Genomic DNA, 22709 nt, shown 5'->3' with positions numbered 1-22709 from the left:
AAAGACAGAGCAGCAGCTGAAGTAACCATGAAATCACAGAGAATACTGTGAATATATATATAAAGACTTTCAAATGAGAGCTTTTTTATCGTTCTTAATGTAAAGTTGGCAAAAAGTTTCATTTAAAAATGTCATTTGACTGCTTCCCCATATAAACGTGTCCCACTTTGTCCCACACAAACACTGTTTGTCCCACATTGGGATGTGGTCACCCTATAAAAATATATATCCAAGTTTCTAAAATTTAGGATTGGAAGACGTTCAGACATGAAACTGTAGGTAAACCCAGGTGTTACTAATGGTGTTGATTAAAGCTCTGCACCTAACAGGACTTTGATTAATGTCATTAGCAGCACCTGTAACACCTACGGTGGCTACTGTGTCTTTTGTGTCACACTGGTTGTAAGTTTTGCTGCTTACAGAGGCACTTTTTAGCATTTATTTTTTAAATAGATGATTATTATTGCCATTGTGTTTATGTTTTTCATATATAAATATAGATCTCCAATAAAATAAAAATTCATCTCAAACAAATTGCAGAATGTATCTTTAGTTTGTCTTCAAAGCTAATATTTGTAATGGAAATCTTTGCCTGTTTTAATGGTTTTTGTGTCCTTTAATTCAACAGACCAAAACCAATTTGTGGCTCCACATGTCTGAACATGTACTGGCAAGATAAAAACAAAACAAAACAAAAAAATCCAGGTAAAAAAACCTTCATTTTCTTATTCGGGTTTCGGGTAATCAGGATCGTCCACTACCAGAACGACTCTATTGATATGAAAATTGGCCACTTTAAGGAACTTGCTGTGCCCAGGCGTAACTCTGAGCTGCTGTCCAAACATGTCTGTTTCTTTAATGAACTTTCATCAATAATCTGTATCTGTTATATTTGTAAGTTAGATTTTAGGATTCTTTTTTTTAGTTTTTACAAACTAAATATGGGAAATTAAATGGTTTTTTTTTTTTTTAGAAAAAAAAGACGCACAAAAAACACAAACAGCTAATGTTACAAGTTTTTTTGTTTGTCTTTGTTTTTCGTTGCTCATAGTTACTTCATTTTTAATTCCTGTATAGAATTTTCTAAGACATTTTTTGCACTTTTAAACTACAGGGGGAGTCAAATTTGTAGTTTTCTGGTGGTTTTGTTTGCAGCTTCTCTGAGAGTCTGTACAGTTTACGTTTGCCTCCAGAATTCTGTTCATGTTGCAAATATTTTGTGGATAAAAGTCAGAAATTGCTTGTAAATATATTAAAACTTTGACAGGCTTTAATGAAGTTACTTCACAGTGCATTATCTAGTGTGGCAGTCAGTGGAAAGAAGGGGGTGTATGCAGAGGAGGAAGGAGGAGGGCAGTGGGAGGGTGCGAGTTGGGTGGGGGTATATAAATGGAAGCAGAATTCACATACAGCAACAGACTTGAGAGTGCTGTCAGCTGCTGTGAACCAAGTCTTTTTTTTTTTCACCCCGCTCTCAAATTTTTTTTAACATAAGGATAAGAAAAGAGGAAAGGGTGAATATGGAGACAACTGTGGGCTACGAGTACTACGAGGACTACGAGGAGCCAGACAACTCCTCAATGTGTGACTACTCAGAGTGGACGCCATCGTACTCTGTCATCCCAGTACTCTACATGCTCATTTTCATCCTCGGCCTCTCTGGAAATGGAGTGGTCATCTTCACCGTGTGGAGATCACAAGGCAAACGGCGAGCTGCCGACGTCTACATCGGAAATCTGGCCCTGGCCGACCTCACCTTTGTAGTCTCGCTACCTCTCTGGGCTGTTTACACAGCCATGGGTTACCACTGGCCCTTCGGAGTGGCTCTGTGCAAGATAAGCAGCTACGTGGTGCTGCTCAACATGTACGCCAGCGTCTTCTGCCTCACCTGCATGAGCTTTGATCGCTACCTAGCCATCGTCCACTCCTTATCCAGCAACCAGCTGCGCAGCCGGGCTCAGATGCAAGGCTCCCTGATAGCCATCTGGCTGTTGTCTGTTATACTGGCCGCTCCGACTCTCGTCTTCCGCACCACCAAGTACGATGCAGAAACCAACCGCACATCCTGTGCCATGGACTTCAGTTTGGTGACACAGAAACAGGAGAACCTGTGGATTGCCGGCCTCAGCATCTCCTCCTCCGCTCTGGGCTTTCTTCTACCTTTCATGGCAATGATGGTGTGCTACGGCTTCATCGGCTGCACGATCAACCGCCACTTCAACACCCTGCGCAAAGAAGACCAGCGCAAGAGACGCCTGCTGAAGATCATCACCACACTGGTAGTGGTGTTTGCTGCCTGCTGGATGCCCTTCCACATCCTGAAGAGCGCTGACGCACTCTCCTACCTGGACTTGTTTCCCGCCACTTGTGATTTCCTGCGTTTCCTCCTGCTGGCTCATCCCTACGCCACCTGCCTCGCTTATGTCAACAGCTGCCTCAACCCCTTCCTTTACGCCTTCTTTGACCTGCGCTTCAGATCCCAGTGCTTGTGCCTACTTAATCTGAAGAAGTTCCTGCATGCGAGCCCGGCCAGCTCCCTGTCCTTGCAGAAGACAGAGATTCAGTCTCTACCCACAAAGGTGTGACTATGGATTAACACCCAGAGGCACGCTGGGGTCAAAATGAACACTGCAGAACAATGTAGGTGAATCAAAAGTTTCCAGTACTGAGTGCTTGTTTATGGTTCAGCAGCAGCCAGTTTCGGGGTGTAACCTTTGCTTTTCACTCTGGACTATTGACTGAAGACTTATGGTTTTGGTGTCTGACAGCACCAAAACCCCAGACTTTTTTTTTTTTCAGCAGGCACTGAAACTGAGCTACATAAGGAAACATAAGAGAGACTCATTTAAAAATAAGGGGAATGTACTTTTATTAAGACTGATATACTCATCAGTTCGTCTTCTCCTGTGGACTTTCTGCAAAAGTACTGAGCTATGAAGTCTGAAATCATGTCCTCAAGTCATGGGAAACTATTAGGTTGATTATGATCATGCAATTTCCCCCTCTCATTACTGTTTTTTATTAATAAACTCTTGAGGTGGAGGTGTGACATATTAGAAACTGTGCTCTTGAGATCTGTCTTGACTGATCAGTATCTGCACCACAGCCAGCAGGACTACGTCTGTGTGTGTGTGAGAAGGGTGTAAGTTAGTCAGTAAGAGGTGTTTGAGTCTGATAAGAGTAGAGTAAGAGGTGTGTGTGTGTGTGTGTGTGTGTGTGTGGGTGGGTTGGGGGGGTGGACAGACCAGACAGACAGATGGCAGCTGACAAATGTTTTCTAGCTGCGGAAAGCCCCAATTAAAAGGTGACTGTATCGACAGCCTCTGATGTTTCTGCCTTTGAATATGAATGAATTTGTTCCCTGGTAACAACATGAAACCCATTTTTCTGAATATACACTATTTTTTGAATTCATGTCTATGATTTGTAATTAAAAGCCGGTGTTTTGAAGAGAAAAAAACCCAGTCTCTCTCGATCTCTCTCACTTTGTTATACCCTGCTGTGATATCTTGTGGAATGTATTTTCTCCAATCCAGTGAATACGCGTCTTCCTGTTTGGTGAGTTGCTCAGAGGAGGCAGCCTTCCCTCCTATTGTGTTTCGGGGGGCCGAAATCAAAGCGTACAGTATGTCTGGAGGAAATGCACGTTGGACTTCTGTTTCCCTCTTCAGGCGTGTTTGTTTCTTCTCTTACAGTTCCCCCCAAATTAATCAGTGAGCACAAACGGGATCAACCACACAGAATTCGGCTTTGTCCCAGACAGAGTCGTAAGTGTTAATTACCAAAACTTCACTTGTAATCCGCGCTGCTGTGTATCCCAAATGCATCTGAATTATTTTGGTAGATATCAATATTAATGTGATAGCACACTGAGCTTTAATTCAGATAACCAATTCGGACTCTAATGAGCTTTTTACAGGATAAATTCAGTGACAGCGGGGAGACTTGGGGATTGGATTAATCCTGGGTTACTAATTTGCAGTGGACTTGCCGTCTCTTTGTAAAACCTTAGATGAAGCAGAGCTTTGTCTAAATCAGTTAAGACTGAACACCACATTTAAAGGTGACACTGTTGGAAATTATAGTAAAAACTGGGAGCAGGATTTCCTTTAGCCTTGAGCTCTTACTTCAAAATATACCTACTATACTCTTCTATATAGCACAGAAACCCATACAGTACAGCACAGTACAACCTTTGTAGTGATATTTCTCTCATATATAACTGCATGAACCCCAAACTCAGTTTCTTGCCTTTTTAAAAATCTTTACTATGGTAATATAGCAGCTTTGTTGCAGCAAAACCTTTGGAGAGGAACTGAGACAGATCTTAATTGCTATATTAGTTGCAGATGCATTCACACCAGTCAATATCTAAACATTAAATAATAAAATACAGCTACAAAACCACTAAATTAATGATTTTAACTTAAACATTTACATTCCCATGAGTTTTGGCACTCATCACAAGTAAAATACCATATTACACTGTAAAAATTCTCAGGTCACAAACATGTGACTGTTTTTTTTTTGGCTAAATGTGACCAAATTGAATTTCTTGTAGGAGGAAAACTTCAGCTTTGAATTCAGTTTGGGAAAGTCGAAAAAGTCTTTGTTATGAAAAAGAAGGAACTTAAACAGCTGCAGCCACACTCGCTCTGCCTTCTCAGTCACAGTCTCAGTTCTCTATAATCTCTTCTGAGCCACGACACACACACACACACACACACACACACACACACAGACATGCAAGAAAAATCTTTATCCGAATTTAGTCTAGAGGACATAAACATCTTGAACTTTTTGTCAATTTTCAGTTTTCACATTTTCAAACTGGGACAAACATTCAGGTGCAAATTAAATAAGGACAAACTATGTACTCGAGCCAGTGAAGCTAAATGTTTCTAAGTGAAACGGCGTACAATTTCAAAATCCCATGCAATGGCTATTTCTTTTTTTTTTTTTAACAAGATGGCCAGTCACATTATCCTCCACAGCATCAAAGTGAAACATAATCTGCTCAGATTATTTTCATGGGTTTCCAGGATTTATGAAGCTCACATGTTCATGTTACAGATTTGCTAAACTACACCAGAGAAAAGAGAATTACTCCCTTTGATTGGGTGACTGACATGACTATTCAGGACTTACACCAATGTTTTCATTCTCCTGTAATTACAATGAGTGTGAGTTAAGCATGTCTAGACTGGAAGCAGGCTTGCCGCAGGGAATCCCGAGAGCAGAAACAGCCTTCAGTTCCCACTCAAATGAATCATATACAACTAGGACAGTATGTTCTAGGATAAACACAAACATGGAGTTATTTGGGGGGTTTTAAAGAGAAAACCTGACAATTAGCACGGCTTTCTGTTGGTAACTTCTGCAGCTGAAAGGTGCAGTCAAGCCTGCGCAAAGATGGACAGTAGCTGTCCTATCTGGGAAAAAAACAATCAAAGCTGTGGTGTATAAAATAAATTACCACTAATTATGTATGTCCATAACCATACATGCCTATGTGCTACCAAGAAGATGAAAACCAGCCAATGAGTCATTCAGCGGTTTTAATGAGAAGAATTTCTTTGCCCTTAAGTCCTGAAAGCAGTCTGAATTTAGTTTAGTTTCACTTCAGACTATATCATCAGACAAATCATCAGACATGTAATGACCTAAATATTTAATTGGAGTACACACTTTAAGAGAGAATTCAGGAATGGCTCAATTCTGGTCCTCCTTACTTTTGTCAATAAAAATATTCCTCTTCTTGCCATTATAATGAATATCAAACTCTAGACCACATTCATAGCATGCCCTCAATAATTGTTGAAGGCCAGCACTATACGGTATTACCAACTACACAACCTGTTACACAGTCATCTAACAGCTTTCACAAATCACCCATATAAACATTAAACAAGAGAGTAGGCAGAATACTCCCCTGTCTAAGCCCGTTCCTCACATAAAAGGGGGCAGACACACAGTAACCCCATTTTATGTGCATGGACTGATGGGCATACCAGAAGGACAGAATTCTTACCAAAGATTTAGGAACCCCTCTGTTGTATAACTTATAAAATTGCTTTCCATGACTTTATTACGCACACCCCGCTTTGCAGTTATTATTTGTAAAAATGTTTGGAATCATGTATGATTTTCGTTCCACTTCTCACGTGTGCACCACTTTGTGTTGGTCTTTCACGTCACGTGGAATTCCAATAAAATTGATTCACGTTTGTGGCTGTAATGTGACAAAATGTGGAAAAGTTCAAGGAGGCCGAATACTTTTGCAAGCCACTGTATGTGTAGCTATTATCAGGCAAAAATACTTTCCTAGAGAGAATCAAGCCAGTATCCAAGCAGCACTGCAGTAAATGATTTGCAAATTAAGATCTATCATCAGACATCTGCATTCAATGGATACACAAGTGGAGTCAATGTCCTGAATGAAAGACATTCAGGACATAGGACAGTCTATTAGGACACCTAACCTCATTCTGGGGACACTCATAGGGCACATATACATTAAGAATAGTAAACTTTCTATCTCGGCCAATAATCTCAATTCCTATAGCCCAATCAAATTTCACCAGCTGATCATACATCTTGTATGGCATAGAGATACCCCCACGAACCACCCTGGAGCTCAGATCAGCGGTAGATTCACCAACGCCATGAAAGTCTTTGTGCAAACAATTCGTTTTTTCCAGATCTTGCTTAGATAGAAACGTTTCCTGGGCACACAATCTATTACAGGACGCTAAGAGTTTATCCATTAAAAGAGACAATATTAATACTCATTTATCTCACCGTGTCATGTGCACCCCACTGAAAGCTGCCGCCCTGTGCTGCTTCAGAATCAGTGTTTGACTCAGTGCGCTGCCGCTGCACCCCAATCCTCCCTGTGGCAGTGACTCCGCTGCCTCTGCTCTTCTTAGGCCTACGAGCCTCAAAATAGCGGCGGACATAAATACATATCCTTTACGTCATCACATTCAGCAGTAACATGAAATGATGCTAATCATTTGTGGGTTGTGTCAATTTTCCGACATGTCACGGACTTACCTAGCTTCTCAGTCAGATAGGAGCGCAGAGTTTCAGCGTCGAGATCGGGGGAAAGCCATATTGCAAACACACAGTTTGGTTTTAACCACAACGATCTTGTCATAACTGGGGTCATGCAGTGACAATCATGTTGTTGCACGTTTTTTTTAACGGATATTACGGTACGAAATATTAGCAATTCATACATTTAGAATTCTTTCACTACACATTGAAAATAAAAATAAAAATTACAAATTCTGTAAGAGTTGACAATATATTTCTGAAGCATTGTCTTCTCACTATCCTGTACATTTCTATTCAACCTGACCTTATCCCCAACTAAAAGAAAATTGCAGTACTGCATTTCTGATATTGTGTATTTTTAAAATGTTATTACAGGAAACTGTTAGAGGCGACACAAATATTTCACTGGATTCTTACTCTAGATCACCCTCACTCTTCCTCTTCCGGCTCACAGCTCTCTGAACTGTAAGGTTTCACAGAAAATTATACATAGAGAGATAGACAGATACTGTACTGATCCTGTCACATAATGAAGTTATTATACACTTTTACAGAGAGAACCATAGAAAGGTTTCTCTAAGTGTTCTTCGTGGTTGAATCAGTTAGAGGGAGAAGGAGCTCTGCTGCTTCACAAAGGTGGATTGGAGCAGGTGTGACGGGTTGTCCATGATGGAGAGCAGTTTGTTCAGTGACCTCTGACCCTCACTCACTCAGACGCCTCCAAATTCTCACCAGTGCTTCTTCTAACCTTGCAGATTAATTTGTTCTTCTTTTTGGCATCCCTGGCACTGATGCTGCTCCTGCTTACTTTAGAGCTTGTGCACAGCATCACTGCTGGTCCTCCAGTCTAATCTGTCATTCAGGTGAACTCTGATTTCCACCCACAGTACCTTACTTCAGTTGGGATCAGTGGATGGAGGGAATCAGTACTGCATCAGTACAAATTGTTCGACCCTATAAACCTGAAATCTGTGTGGAACAGCTGATCTGTACGGTGTGCAGAAGAAGACAAAACATTATTTACCGTCCCAGTTACTATGTTACTGCTCCTTGTGGATGAGTGTGTGCATCACTTAGTTTTAATAGCACACTGCAACACTCAGGCATCAGTCTAACACAGTAACACTTTTACTTGTTACAACTTCAGCAGAAAGAAGTTGCTCATCGTATGCACTGCTGAGAAAAAGAAGCTCATTTTATTCATTTCTGCTGTTTTATGAAAACAGTGTTATTGAGGAACAATAAGTGGGGTTCGCTCTAAACACTCCACGTAAAGACTCAGTCAAGCGTTTTATGACAGAGCCAAAGTTTTAGCACTGCGCAACAGCTTTGAGCCACCCATGCAAAGTGCTGATTACACACTCGTTCTGATATCATCTCCCCACTTCTAAAAATACACTCTCCTAGCAGCAGCTATCACAACCACATTAGGCATGAACACAGGATTTTGTGTGCATCTTTAAATATTCTTCCCCTGAAAGTGGAAGTTAAAGACTGTTAAAAACTGTTAAAAACTGTCAGTCACAAAACAGACGCTGTTCCTCTTTATCAACTTAAGTAGCGTTTTTGTTGAAAGAAGGCTTGCAGCTGCTGACGTTAGTAGATCTGGTCCTAAATGTCCCTCCTCCTTTAAAATGCCAGCCTTTGTTATGATTATATTTTTTAAAGGCTGCTTTTGTTTATAAGACCTCCATACAACTATACTGTCAACACGTTTTGGCAGGTTTTGTAGTCCATGTTCTGCATATTTTAGTTTCAACATGGAAAGCATCCGGCTTCATGTTGTTAAGGAGAGACTAGAGTATGGCTGTTCCAATTCTTAGCACACGGCTCTTCTCTTTTCCTAAGTCCTTAGCAATTCTCCTACTCACTTTTCCTTTTCTTTACAATGGCATTTTCATTGAGGTTAAGGAAATGAGGTTAGGAATAAGAGGTAGGCGGTACTTTTGGTACTTGGTCAAGACAACCAAGCATCAAAATGGGGACTAAAGATGATTTCAGTACTTTGAATGAGGCATAGTTCTTGGTGTCAGATAGGCTGGTCTGAGTATTTCAGAAACTGCTGATGTACTGGGAATTTCCCCACACAGCTATTTCTAGGGTTTACTGAAAATGGTCCAAAAAAAAAGAGAAATTATCCAGTAAACGGCAATTCTCTGATTGAAAATACTTGGGTGAGGTCAGACATCAGAGGAGAGCTACAATGCAGATAGGAAGTCAACAGTAACTCAAATAACTGTACATTATAACCAAGGTATGCAGAAGAGCATCTCTAAACACACAGCAGTAGTAATACGATGGCACCTGTCCAAGATGGCGGCCAACCAAACCGGTTTGACAACCGGTTTGACCGGTTTCGTGCGTGTGCGCATGCGCGTTCAGTAATACGATGGCACTAGTCCAAGATGGCGGCCAACCAAACCGATTTGACCAGTTTCGTGTGTGTGCGCATGCGCGTTCAGGTGTGGAAATACCACAGGGGATCAGAGGGGTTATATGAGTTTATGTGTTTTTAACGGGGTTTTAATTTAATCAAACCATAGGGTTTTTAATTAAACTATTTTTATCACTTAGGTGTATCGCAACATTCAGTTATGCATGTGTTCTTAAAAGCAATTCTTTGTTTCTTGTTTCATTCTTGGCGGAGTGGAAGCTGTTTTGGTTCACAGTGCGCCTTAACAAAGAGGGTGTGCTCTAGTCAAAAGTGTTGGTAATAGTGTTTTAATCACACTAATTTTCTAAATCTGACAATGTCTCAGCTTGCAGTGAGGCATGCATTTTATTTTATAAATGGCACAAATGGGAATTTCTTCTGAATGGGTGATGTCAGCATGTTCACAAGCGTTTCATTTAATCAAACCCCTAGTTTTAATTTAACTAGTTTTTACACATCTACTGGGGTTTCTTTCCAGGGTTGATGCGATCATTTTATTTAAAAATCGGGATTTCGGAATGTTGAACTAAGAGTGAGACAAAGCCAGCCAGCTAGTTTTTAACACAGTAAATGTTACAAATAGCATTCAGTCCTTTAGAAAATAAATGCTATAAGCAGCCAGTATCGCTCTTTTCAAACTAATCGTCTTTTAAATACACTCATTTTGTGATTCCGGTGTCAACACCTTGCACCGATGCAAGCATTTTATTTAATTAAAAACGGATCAAACGGGCCATTTCTTCTGTAAGGGGTTTCATGGTTTCAGAGTAGTTTTTAACACAACAGATAGTCGCAAATAACATTCAGCAAACGCTACAGTGATACTTCTAAAACGCTGCACACAATGTCGTCTTTTCCCCCAAAGCAACCAGTATCGCTCTTTTCAAACTAATCGTCTTTAAATACACTCATTTTGTTGACAAAGCCAGCCAGCTAGTTTTTAACACAGTAAATGTCACAAATAGCATTCAGTCCTTTAGAAAATAAATGCTATAAGCAGCCAGTATTGCTCTTTTCAAACTAATCGTCTTTTAAATACACTCATTTTGTGATTCCGGTGTCACACCTTGCACCGATGCAAGCATTTTATTTATTTAAAAACGGATCAAACGGGCCATTTCTTCTGTAAGGGGTTTCATGGTTTCAGAGTAGTTTTTAACACAACAGATAGTCACAAATAACATTCAGCCCTTTAGAAAATAAACGCTACAGTGATACTTCTAAAACCATTCGCCCAGACCCGCTCCAACTTTTCAACAGCTGGCTAATTGTTTGAATTTGTTCAGGATTGTAAAAGCCCACCGTGGGTATCACTAGTTGAGAGTACCATGCGAACAAGGGCCCAGCCTATTGTTTAAAGTGGCCGGTATTGGCTCTTTTTGTAATTCCTCGACAAGGTAAATGGGGCAGGTGTACCAGTCGGGTGGCGACCCCGCCTATTGTCTGAAGTATCGGCTCCTTTGTAATTCCTTGAGAAGACAAAAGCCCTGAAGGGTCTCATTTAAATTGATTGGAGACATACCTTTTCTTTTTGGAAACACCCACCCTATATAAAAAAAACACGCTCAGAGCCCGAAACCCTGAGCCATTTACGCCTCAAGATTCGCTGCAGAGCACACCATTTTCTTTGCGATCATCAACACTAACATCGTTCTTTATAACATGGCCATCGTAAACGGTAAATAAAACAAAACCTATTATTGGATTTTTAAAAAGTGTTATGTTAACATATTATAGGATATTCAAACTATTTTTTTTCCCTAAAACAAAAGCTTAATTTTTAGGAGTTCGGGAGAACGGCCCAGGGCCCTTTTCTTTAGAAACGGGCGCTTTTACAGCTGGAACTAGTCCTCTAACAGGCACAAGGTGTGTACAGCATTACTGGATTTTTAAACGTATGTATGTTTTAAACTAGCGATTGTTTTAAATTATGTAATAACGTTTTTGTTTGTTCCAGGGTTAACAAACTGAGCAGGAAAACATTCAGACACCGCGACCACAGAGCCCAACCTTACATCAGGTGTGTATACAACGGGATGTATAGTTGTGTATTATTTTTTTTAAAGGGGTTTAAACAATTACAAATGTTCTAAACTGACCGTTTTACACCTACAGAGCCACGCCAGAGAACCGGGTGTGTGGAGAAGCAGGACCATCCCGAATAACGCACACTACAAGGTAAGCATAGGCATATATAAATTAGATAAAAAGAGATAGAGAGGGAGACACGCTTATTCAGTTTGAAATGGGTACATGTATAAAATGTTTTAACACATGTCTATCTATCTTCACAGACTGCAGAACAGCACCCCTCCTCATAATGATCAGGACACCGTACGATTCCAGACGTTTTTGGAATGTTTAAGCAGTATCGACCTCCCAGAACAACAAAAACCTGGAGCTTTGTGCAACAGTGGAGAGTCAGAACAGATCTTCATCAGCGAACCTGCAACACCCCCGAGTGAGTGGCTACCTCGCGATTTCTCTGATGTTTTTGAGTACAGTATATCAGATTTTGATCTAGTTCATATACCCACCACCCCAGAATGTGACAGAAATAGCATTGATTCACACATAGATTTCGAAGAAGGCGGCATAACAGACTCTCAAATATCACCGGCGTATGATGCTTACATGAAGCTTCCAGACGCTCAGCCTGCTGAACAGAGTCATATAGCTTCAATAGCTGATAAATTATGTTTGATTGAAGCTAGACTCAATCAATACCACCAAGAAGCACAGGTACAAAGGCAACAGTTTACCAAATTCATAAACAAAGTGTGTAGTACATTAGACAACATCTGCTATGTTCTATTTAAACCCAGATTCCTTTTATAGTTTGCAGTGAAATTTCTTAAACCATTGTTTAATGGGACAGAAGTACAAGTCACTCTTTACTAACACACTGTAGATAAGTTTATTGCTGAACGACACAGCTAGCAGTCCCACACACTCTTTAGATTTTTGAAGTTTTGTGTGTGATGGTTTTGCCTCTCACACCTTACCCCTTTCTCCCAGTATCACAACAGTATGACTCCCAAAGTACGACTCAGTAAACAAACAAGGACTCTGAACTCAGAACAGAAAGATACAGTTGAAAGATTAGTGATATCTTTTATGATGCGTAATAAACTACACCCTCTTCTTCTCTGTATTTATGTTGTTTGTGTGCGTGCGTGCGTGCGTGCGTGTGTGTGTGTGTGAATGCCTTAGAAGTCAAAGTATACATTAGCCATACTTACAAAAACATTTTTAATTTCATTTAGAACTGAGATTCTAAGTTGTAAGCAGAAATCGTATGCTCAACCAGGAGTATGTTTCCCCACTTTCACAATGCTGAGGCATCAAATCCATGATCCAACAGATGGTTTGTCACATGTGGGCGAGAAGGGCAAGCCAACCCTTACTTACACAACCTCACACACTATAGATTTTTAAAGCTCTTGTGTACAACGGTTTAGCTAAAGATATAACTTCTACTTTTGATAAAGATCACTCCCTCTGCATATTTCTTAAGAAATGAAGTGTCTTTACTGGGATATTTATTGTCAAACTATGCGATTTTCCAAATGTGTGTGGAGTAAAATGTTGTGACCAAGAATCATTCAGGATTAACAACACAAACTGTTTTGATAGCAGAAACAGTCTGTCTTATAGTTCCCATACTTTACCGCTAGTTTTACAAACACATTCTTCTTCATATCGGTTTAATTGGTTTTTTATGAAACTGATTTTTAATAGTACAACCAAGGTCTAACTTTTCCTAGCTCCCCAGTATAAATGCAAGAATTTTGCAGACTTTATTGAAACTGTCACAATTTAACACTCAATGCCATAAACAGAGTTGATCCATGTTTCTATGGACAGTGTTTCATACATCAACAGCTCTGAAAATCACTTTTAAAGTAATGTAGAACATGATCTCTCTCACTCTCAGCGTCTCTAAAAAACCCAGCAAACTGACAATCACCTCTAAACAAGGGGTCAGTTTATAGGCTTTTTGTTTGTTTGTTTGTTTTGTTTTTTATCAGCCGCAACACCATGTAATGCATGGATGTTAGACTCTTTCACCAGACCATGTTGCTAGCCCAACCACCAGGCTCAGGGTCTCTGAACTCTAACCCTGGCTCTGGCTGCCAAATGTGCCTCTGACCCTCTTGTGCCTGTTCACCACCAGACTAAGTTTGTACTCTCACCTACTAACATTATTTTATTACAGGGCAATATTCAGCTAGGTTACTACTTTGACTTTCTTACTTTGAGCACATTTCCGAGCCCATACATTATCAAACTTTTACTTGAGTATTTCTGACACCAGCTATACTTTTACTTAAGTAAAAAAAAAAATGCCTGCACTATCGGTGTAAAGCTGTCTTTAATTCTTTAACAGTTCATGCAACAATTATAAATTAAACCTGCACCACAGCTAACTCTTTTTCATAACCAATAACAGGTGTATTTCTTAGATCTACAGAAACAGCCAAAACACTCTGCTTGTATAATGCCATATTCTCTCCCAGCGTACCCTTGTCTCACAACAGGGTGATTCCCAAAGTACGACTCAATAAACAGAGACTCTAAAACCAGAACAGAAAGATAAAATTGGAAGATCAAAGATTAAGGTTTGTGTTTTTATAGCACAAAGTAAACTGTCCCCTTGTCTTCTAGGCCTTGGCGTGCGTACCTTAGAAGTCAGATTATACGTTAGTCATACTTCCAAAAACATTTTGAATTCCATTTATAACTGTGATGTCAAGCTGATATCAGACATCTTGTGCTCACCAGGAGCATGTATCCCCAACTTCAAAACCTTAAGGTGTCAAATTCACAAACCCAACATGGGCTCATTCAACACAGGGGCCAGAAGTGCATGTCACCCTTTACTGACAAACTGTAAATAAGTTCAATACAGGGCAACGCGGCTAACAGCCTTGGAAACGCTTTACATGAAATAAAACTTTTTAGAAAACCCTTTACAAGAATAAATGTGATGATCTGTTTTACCTGAATCAAATGTATTAGTTTGTTTACTTGAAATAAAATTTATTTTTGAAACCCCGTACATGAAGTAAAAAGTATCATGTTGCAAGTTCTGGCTTTAATATTTCCAGCTGATAAGGAGACGTTTTGCATTTCAAACGCTACATATCCTACCCGCCCTTTAAGATCATCCCACTTCAGGATCACGCCCCACCTTCTGTTATTTTAAAACAAGACCGCCGTCTCATTCCTCCAAAACCTTTTTTTTTTTAATCTCAAAACAGCGAGAAGGATGGACTCTGCACCCCTGCGTCACACTGAGGAGGAGGACAGTTCCTCGGACGAGGGCTCATTAGTACCTGACACGCCCGGTTACTATAGCCCCTTGGAGAAGCAGCAGCAGCAAGCCGTCGAGCTTGACGGTCGGGCATCTTCTTTATTTATCGATACCGTGAAAACAGCTGTGTATCACCTAGTCAACCTAGTAATCAACAAGTACCTCACTGACAAATGCAACGGCTGCAAGTTTGACGGCTTGCTGCTGCTGCTTCTCCAAGGGGCTATAGTAACCGGGCGTGTCAGGTACTAATGAGCCCTCGTCCGAGGAACTGTCCTCCTCCTCAGTGTGACGCAGGGGTGCAGAGTCCATCCTTCTCGCTGTTTTGAGATTAAAAAAAAAAAGGTTTTGGAGGAATGAGACGGCGGTCTTGTTTTAAAATAACAGAAGGTGGGGCGTGATCCTGAAGTGGGATGATCTTAAAGGGCGGGTAGGATATGTAGCGTTTGAAATGCAAAACGTCTCCTTATCAGCTGGAAATATTAAAGCCAGAACTTGCAACATGATACTTTTTACTTCATGTACGGGGTTTCAAAAATAAATTTTATTTCAAGTAAACAAACTAATACATTTGATTCAGGTAAAACAGATCATCACATTTATTCTTGTAAAGGGTTTTCTAAAAAGTTTTATTTCATGTAAAGCGTTTCCAAGGCTGTTAGCCGCGTTGCCCTGTATTGAACTTATTTACAGTTTGTCAGTAAAGGGTGACATGCACTTCTGGCCCCTGTGTTGAATGAGCCCATGTTGGGTTTGTGAATTTGACACCTTAAGGTTTTGAAGTTGGGGATACATGCTCCTGGTGAGCATAAGATGTCTGATATCAGCTTGACATCACAGTTATAAATGGAATTCAAAATGTTTTTGGAAGTATGACTAACGTATAATCTGACTTCTAAGGTACGCACGCCAAGGCCTAGAAGACAAGGGGACAGTTTACTTTGTGCTATAAAAACACAAACCTTAATCTTTGATCTTCCAATTTTATCTTTCTGTTCTGGTTTTAGAGTCTCTGTTTATTGAGTCGTACTTTGGGAATCACCCTGTTGTGAGACAAGGGTACGCTGGGAGAGAATATGGCATTATACAAGCAGAGTGTTTTGGCTGTTTCTGTAGATCTAAGAAATACACCTGTTATTGGTTATGAAAAAGAGTTAGCTGTGGTGCAGGTTTAATTTATAATTGTTGCATGAACTGTTAAAAAATTAAAGACAGCTTTACACCGATAGTGCAGGCATTTTTTTTTTTACTTAAGTAAAAGTATAGCTGGTGTCAGAAATACTCAAGTAAAAGTTTGATAATGTATGGGCTCGGAAATGTGCTCAAAGTAAGAAAGTCAAAGTAGTAACCTAGCTGAATATTGCCCTGTAATAAAATAATGTTAGTAGGTGAGAGTACAAACTTAGTCTGGTGGTGAACAGGCACAAGAGGGTCAGAGGCACATTTGGCAGCCAGAGCCAGGGTTAGAGTTCAGAGACCCTGAGCCTGGTGGTTGGGCTAGCAACATGGTCTGGTGAAAGAGTCTAACATCCATGCATTACATGGTGTTGCGGCTGATAAAAAACAAAACAAACAAACAAACAAAAAGCCTATAAACTGACCCCTTGTTTAGAGGTGATTGTCAGTTTGCTGGGTTTTTTAGAGACGCTGAGAGTGAGAGAGATCATGTTCTACATTACTTTAAAAGTGATTTTCAGAGCTGTTGATGTATGAAACACTGTCCATAGAAACATGGATCAACTCTGTTTATGGCATTGAGTGTTAAATTGTGACAGTTTCAATAAAGTCTGCAAAATTCTTGCATTTATACTGGGGAGCTAGGAAAAGTTAGACCTTGGTTGTACTATTAAAAATCAGTTTCATAAAAAACCAATTAAACCGATATGAAGAAGAATGTGTTTGTAAAACTAGCGGTAAAGTATGGGAACTATAAGACAGACTGTTTCTGCTATCAAAACAGTTTGTGTTGTTAATCCTGAATGATTCTTGGTCACAACATTTTACTCCACACACATTTGGAAAATCGCATAGTTTGACAATAAATATCCCAGTAAAGACACTTCATTTCTTAAGAAATATGCAGAGGGAGTGATCTTTATCAAAAGTAGAAGTTATATCTTTAGCTAAACCGTTGTACACAAGAGCTTTAAAAATCTATAGTGTGTGAGGTTGTGTAAGTAAGGGTTGGCTTGCCCTTCTCGCCCACATGTGACAAACCATCTGTTGGATCATGGATTTGATGCCTCAGCATTGTGAAAGTGGGGAAACATACTCCTGGTTGAGCATACGATTTCTGCTTACAACTTAGAATCTCAGTTCTAAATGAAATTAAAAATGTTTTTGTAAGTATGGCTAATGTATACTTTGACTTCTAAGGCATTCACACACACACACACGCACGCACGCACACAAACAACATAAATACAGAGAAGAAGAGGGTGTAGTTTATTACGCATCATAAAAGATATCACTAATCTTTCAACTGTATCTTTCTGTTCTGAGTTCAGAGTCCTTGTTTGTTTACTGAGTCGTACTTTGGGAGTCATACTGTTGTGATACTGGGAGAAAGGGGTAAGGTGTGAGAGGCAAAACCATCACACACAAAACTTCAAAAATCTAAAGAGTGTGTGGGACTGCTAGCTGTGTCGTTCAGCAATAAACTTATCTACAGTGTGTTAGTAAAGAGTGACTTGTACTTCTGTCCCATTAAACAATGGTTTAAGAAATTTCACTGCAAACTATAAAAGGAATCTGGGTTTAAATAGAACATAGCAGATGTTGTCTAATGTACTACACACTTTGTTTATGAATTTGGTAAACTGTTGCCTTTGTACCTGTGCTTCTTGGTGGTATTGATTGAGTCTAGCTTCAATCAAACATAATTTATCAGCTATTGAAGCTATATGACTCTGTTCAGCAGGCTGAGCGTCTGGAAGCTTCATGTAAGCATCATACGCCGGTGATATTTGAGAGTCTGTTATGCCGCCTTCTTCGAAATCTATGTGTGAATCAATGCTATTTCTGTCACATTCTGGGGTGGTGGGTATATGAACTAGATCAAAATCTGATATACTGTACTCAAAAACATCAGAGAAATCGCGAGGTAGCCACTCACTCGGGGGTGTTGCAGGTTCGCTGATGAAGATCTGTTCTGACTCTCCACTGTTGCACAAAGCTCCAGGTTTTTGTTGTTCTGGGAGGTCGATACTGCTTAAACATTCCAAAAACGTCTGGAATCGTACGGTGTCCTGATCATTATGAGGAGGGGTGCTGTTCTGCAGTCTGTGAAGATAGATAGACATGTGTTAAAACATTTTATACATGTACCCATTTCAAACTGAATAAGCGTGTCTCCCTCTCTATCTCTTTTTATCTAATTTATATATGCCTATGCTTACCTTGTAGTGTGCGTTATTCGGGATGGTCCTGCTTCTCCACACACCCGGTTCTCTGGCGTGGCTCTGTAGGTGTAAAACGGTCAGTTTAGAACATTTGTAATTGTTTAAACCCCTTTAAAAAAAATAATACACAACTATACATCCCGTTGTATACACACCTGATGTAAGGTTGGGCTCTGTGGTCGCGGTGTCTGAATGTTTTCCTGCTCAGTTTGTTAACCCTGGAACAAACAAAAACGTTATTACATAATTTAAAACAATCGCTAGTTTAAAACATACATACGTTTTAAAATCCAGTAATGCTGTACACACCTTGTGCCTGTTAGAGGACTAGTTCCAGCTGTAAAAGCGCCCGTTTCTAAAGAAAAGGGCCCTGGGCCGTTCTCCCGAACTCCTAAAAATTAAGCTTTTGTTTTAGGGAAAAAAAATAGTTTGAATATCCTATAATATGTTAACATAACACTTTTTAAAAATCCAATAATAGGTTTTGTTTTATTTACCGTTTACGATGGCCATGTTATAAAGAACGATGTTAGTGTTGATGATCGCAAAGAAAATGGTGTGCTCTGCAGCGAATCTTGAGGCGTAAATGGCTCAGGGTTTCGGGCTCTGAGCGTGTTTTTTTTATATAGGGTGGGTGTTTCCAAAAAGAAAAGGTATGTCTCCAATCAATTTAAATGAGACCCTTCAGGGCTTTTGTCTTCTCAAGGAATTACAAAGGAGCCGATACTTCAGACAATAGGCGGGGTCGCCACCCGACTGGTACACCTGCCCCATTTACCTTGTCGAGGAATTACAAAAAGAGCCAATACCGGCCACTTTAAACAATAGGCTGGGCCCTTGTTCGCATGGTACTCTCAACTAGTGATACCCACGGTGGGCTTTTACAATCCTGAACAAATTCAAACAATTAGCCAGCTGTTGAAAAGTTGGAGCGGGTCTGGGCGAATGGTTTTAGAAGTATCACTGTAGCGTTTATTTTCTAAAGGGCTGAATGTTATTTGTGACTATCTGTTGTGTTAAAAACTACTCTGAAACCATGAAACCCCTTACAGAAGAAATGGCCCGTTTGATCCGTTTTTAAATAAATAAAATGCTTGCATCGGTGCAAGGTGTGACACCGGAATCACAAAATGAGTGTATTTAAAAGAAGATTAGTTTGAAAAGAGCAATACTGGCTGCTTATAGCATTTATTTTCTAAAGGACTGAATGCTATTTGTGACATTTACTGTGTTAAAAACTAGCTGGCTGGCTTTGTCAACAAAATGAGTGTATTTAAAGACGATTAGTTTGAAAAGAGCGATACTGGTTGCTTTGGGGGAAAAGACGACATTGTGTGCAGCGTTTTAGAAGTATCACTGTAGCGTTTGCTGAATGTTATTTGCGACTATCTGTTGTGTTAAAAACTACTCTGAAACCATGAAACCCCTTACAGAAGAAATGGCCCGTTTGATCCGTTTTTAATTAAATAAAATGCTTGCATCGGTGCAAGGTGTTGACACCGGAATCACAAAATGAGTGTATTTAAAAGACGATTAGTTTGAAAAGAGCGATACTGGCTGCTTATAGCATTTATTTTCTAAAGGACTGAATGCTATTTGTAACATTTACTGTGTTAAAAACTAGCTGGCTGGCTTTGTCTCACTCTTAGTTCAACATTCCGAAATCCCGATTTTTAAATAAAATGATCGCATCAACCCTGGAAAGAAACCCCAGTAGATGTGTAAAAACTAGTTAAATTAAAACTAGGGGTTTGATTAAATGAAACGCTTGTGAACATGCTGACATCACCCATTCAGAAGAAATTCCCATTTGTGCCATTTATAAAATAAAATGCATGCCTCACTGCAAGCTGAGACATTGTCAGATTTAGAAAATTAGTGTGATTAAAACACTATTGCCAACACTTTTGACTAGAGCACACCCTCTTTGTTAAGGCGCACTGTGAACCAAAACAGCTTCCACTCCGCCAAGAATGAAACAAGAAACAAAGAATTGCTTTTAAGAACACATGCATAACTGAATGTTGCGATACACCTAAGTGATAAAAATAGTTTAATTAAAAACCCTATGGTTTGATTAAATTAAAACCCCGTTAAAAACACATAAACTCATATAACCCCTCTGATCCCCTGTGGTATTTCCACACCTGAACGCGCATGCGCACACACATGAAACTGGTCAAATCGGTTTGGTTGGCCGCCATCTTGGACTAGTGCCATCGTATTACTGAACGCGCATGCGCACACGCACGAAACCTGTCAAACCGGTTTGGTTGGCCGCCATCTTGGACAGGTGCCATCGTATTACTACTCACAGCATCTCAAACTATGAAGTACAAGACCACACCGGGTGTCACTCCTGTCACCTAAGAACAGGAAAGTGAGGTTACAGTTTGCAGTGTGTCACCAAAAGTGGACAACAAAAGGTTAGAAAAATGTTGCCTGGCCTCATGAACCTCAATTTGTGCTACAATATTCGAATGATAAGCAAAATTTTGCATAAATAAAATTAAAGCATGGATCCATCGTGTCTTGCACCCATCTTGGGATGTCTGCTTCCAGCTGGGTAACATTCCATGTTACAAAGTTCTAATAATCTCAAATTAGCTTCTTGAACATGACGATGATTTTACTCTACTCAAATGGCCTCCACAGTCACCGGATCTCAATCCAAATGAGAACCTTTGGAATGATATTGAACTGGAGATTCCCATCATGGATCTGCAGCGGACAAATTTGCAGGAACTGTGCGATCCTGTCATGTCAGTGTTGACCAAAATCTATCAGGGTATGTTTCCATCACCTTGTTGAATCTGTGCCATGAAGAATTAAATCAGTTTTGTTACTAAAAAGGGCTCCAAGCTGTTATTAGCAAGGTGTATCTTATATAGTGTCCGCGTGTACAATTTATAATTATTATAAACACTTTTTTTTCACAATAGTTCAAATATTCACTTCACGGTTTTTTCTTTATCAGCTCTTTATCAAGTAAATGCAAATTGCTTCCTTAATGGAAAAGTAAGAAGATTTTCAACCGATTCATTGTCATATAAATGGGTGACAAACAGCTATTGTGTTGCTTTAAAAATCAGACAGTCTGTGTGCTACAAACACGTGTCCAAGTGTCATAAATCAGAACCCAATAATTCAGGTCAAGCAGAAAATAGTCAAAGGAAGTGTGCACACATTTCTCCTTGAGCCTAACAATAGCATCTTAGCAGCCCAGCCACTAAACCGGACCTTGAGCCTGGTCTTGCCATAGTGTGGTAGGATGAGATGCTGACCCCTGGAGAGTCTTGGAAGACCCTCAGCTTCCTGCCACCCGGTATTCCAGATCTCCTCCCTGTACTGTCCCGAGAGATTAACAGACCCCATGGACAGGATAGGAGTCAGCAGGCCTAGCAGGAAGAGTAAAGGGAGGGTAGGCAAGGTAGGAGTTCCTGCACTGGGATATCCTGTCATTCAGAAGCATCTCTCTGCATTCAGTGCCCTGTGCAAGACCTGAACGCTCCACCTGAGGCCTGCCTGCTTTACACACTCTCCTGCAGTTTATTTTTAAGGAAGCAGACACATAATGTGAAAAGTTACTTTCTCTGATAGCATGTGTGACAATAAAGCAGTACTACATTGAAGGCAACATAGTTTACAATAGAGTAAGCTGCAGATGTGAGACTTGAAGTGGCAAATCTGACGTGTCCCTCTTCTCTGTCTCTCCTGAGATGGCATTTCAAAAGCATTCACACAAGACAGCTATCGCTAGTGGAGACACGTCTTTTCCGAAAGAGCGGAAGTGCCCAAGCTTTGGGAGACTCCGGATCTTGGGTTATGTGAGTCTCAGAGGAGATCATCCTCTTCAACGAGCACAAAGTGTCCCTTCATTCTCTCCTCTATCCTCTCCATTGTGCATCCTTCCCTCTCTCGGGCCTAAATGGAGGCACTGTCGCCCACAGTGCAGCACTGAGCCAGTTCAGAGGCTCAGCTGCACTGACTTGAGCATTACAAGCGCTACAGGTAACGGTTGATGAGCATCAAATCGAAAAAGAACTTACATCAGAGCAACATCCAGAGAGGCTATGTGCTGCAGCTTTAATTTGTTTCATTAATGAGGTGAAGATCACAAACCTTTAATACTCCCAAAAAATTCATTTGTAGAGCGAAAACAAAATCAGAGTTTCCAGCTGTCGCATGTTGTTGTAGCCACACACTGGAGCGACTCTTTCCCAACAATCCACTACCACACACAGTATGTTTGTGCTTCTGTGTGTTCTGACTCATTTTACATGTTGTGTGGACATAAATCTGTTTATACAAACAGGTTTTTGTTTACGCAGTCACACTGACGCGACCCTGCTTCCTTTTGGAGACAAAAAAAGCCAGTCGATTATTGTAAATCATTCGATTTTAGGTTGAAGACTTGGTTTAAGGTTAAGCTAAGGCTTAAAATAAGTTAAGGGCTGATTCTGGGGTGCAGACATGTCTTAAGGCTAAAATAAATACT

At 40.2% G+C, this 22709-nt stretch overlaps 2 protein-coding genes across 3 annotated transcripts; both read left to right on the top strand.

The window, feature by feature from the left end:
- The first annotated feature begins 385 nt into the window (after positions 1-385).
- LOC101480814 (apelin receptor B) lies at positions 386-3463 on the top strand. Of its 2 annotated transcripts, XM_076886452.1 has the most exons (3): positions 386-402; positions 629-705; positions 1496-3463. In XM_076886452.1, the coding sequence occupies exon 3, from the start codon at positions 1521-1523 to the stop codon at positions 2583-2585; it is 1065 nt and encodes a 354-aa protein (XP_076742567.1). In that variant the 5' UTR covers positions 386-402; positions 629-705; positions 1496-1520; the 3' UTR covers positions 2586-3463. The 2 variants fall into 2 exon arrangements, with proteins under 2 accessions (XP_076742567.1, XP_004538227.1); XM_004538170.3 differs by lacking the exon at positions 386-402 and having other exon boundaries at positions 622-705.
- Positions 3464-10824: 7361 nt separating this feature from the next.
- Positions 10825-15062, top strand: LOC143419297 (uncharacterized). The gene is made up of 6 exons (XM_076885499.1): positions 10825-11171; positions 11278-11359; positions 11451-11513; positions 11609-11671; positions 11788-11954; positions 14758-15062. The coding sequence occupies exons 1-6, from the start codon at positions 11156-11158 to the stop codon at positions 15060-15062; spliced, it is 696 nt and encodes a 231-aa protein (XP_076741614.1). The 5' UTR covers positions 10825-11155.
- Positions 15063-22709: the final 7647 nt, after the last annotated feature.

This window comes from Maylandia zebra, linkage group LG7, assembly GCF_041146795.1.
Source record: "Maylandia zebra isolate NMK-2024a linkage group LG7, Mzebra_GT3a, whole genome shotgun sequence".
Taxonomy (NCBI): domain Eukaryota; kingdom Metazoa; phylum Chordata; class Actinopteri; order Cichliformes; family Cichlidae; genus Maylandia; species Maylandia zebra.
This window is presented reverse-complemented; position numbering and strand designations above follow the sequence as displayed.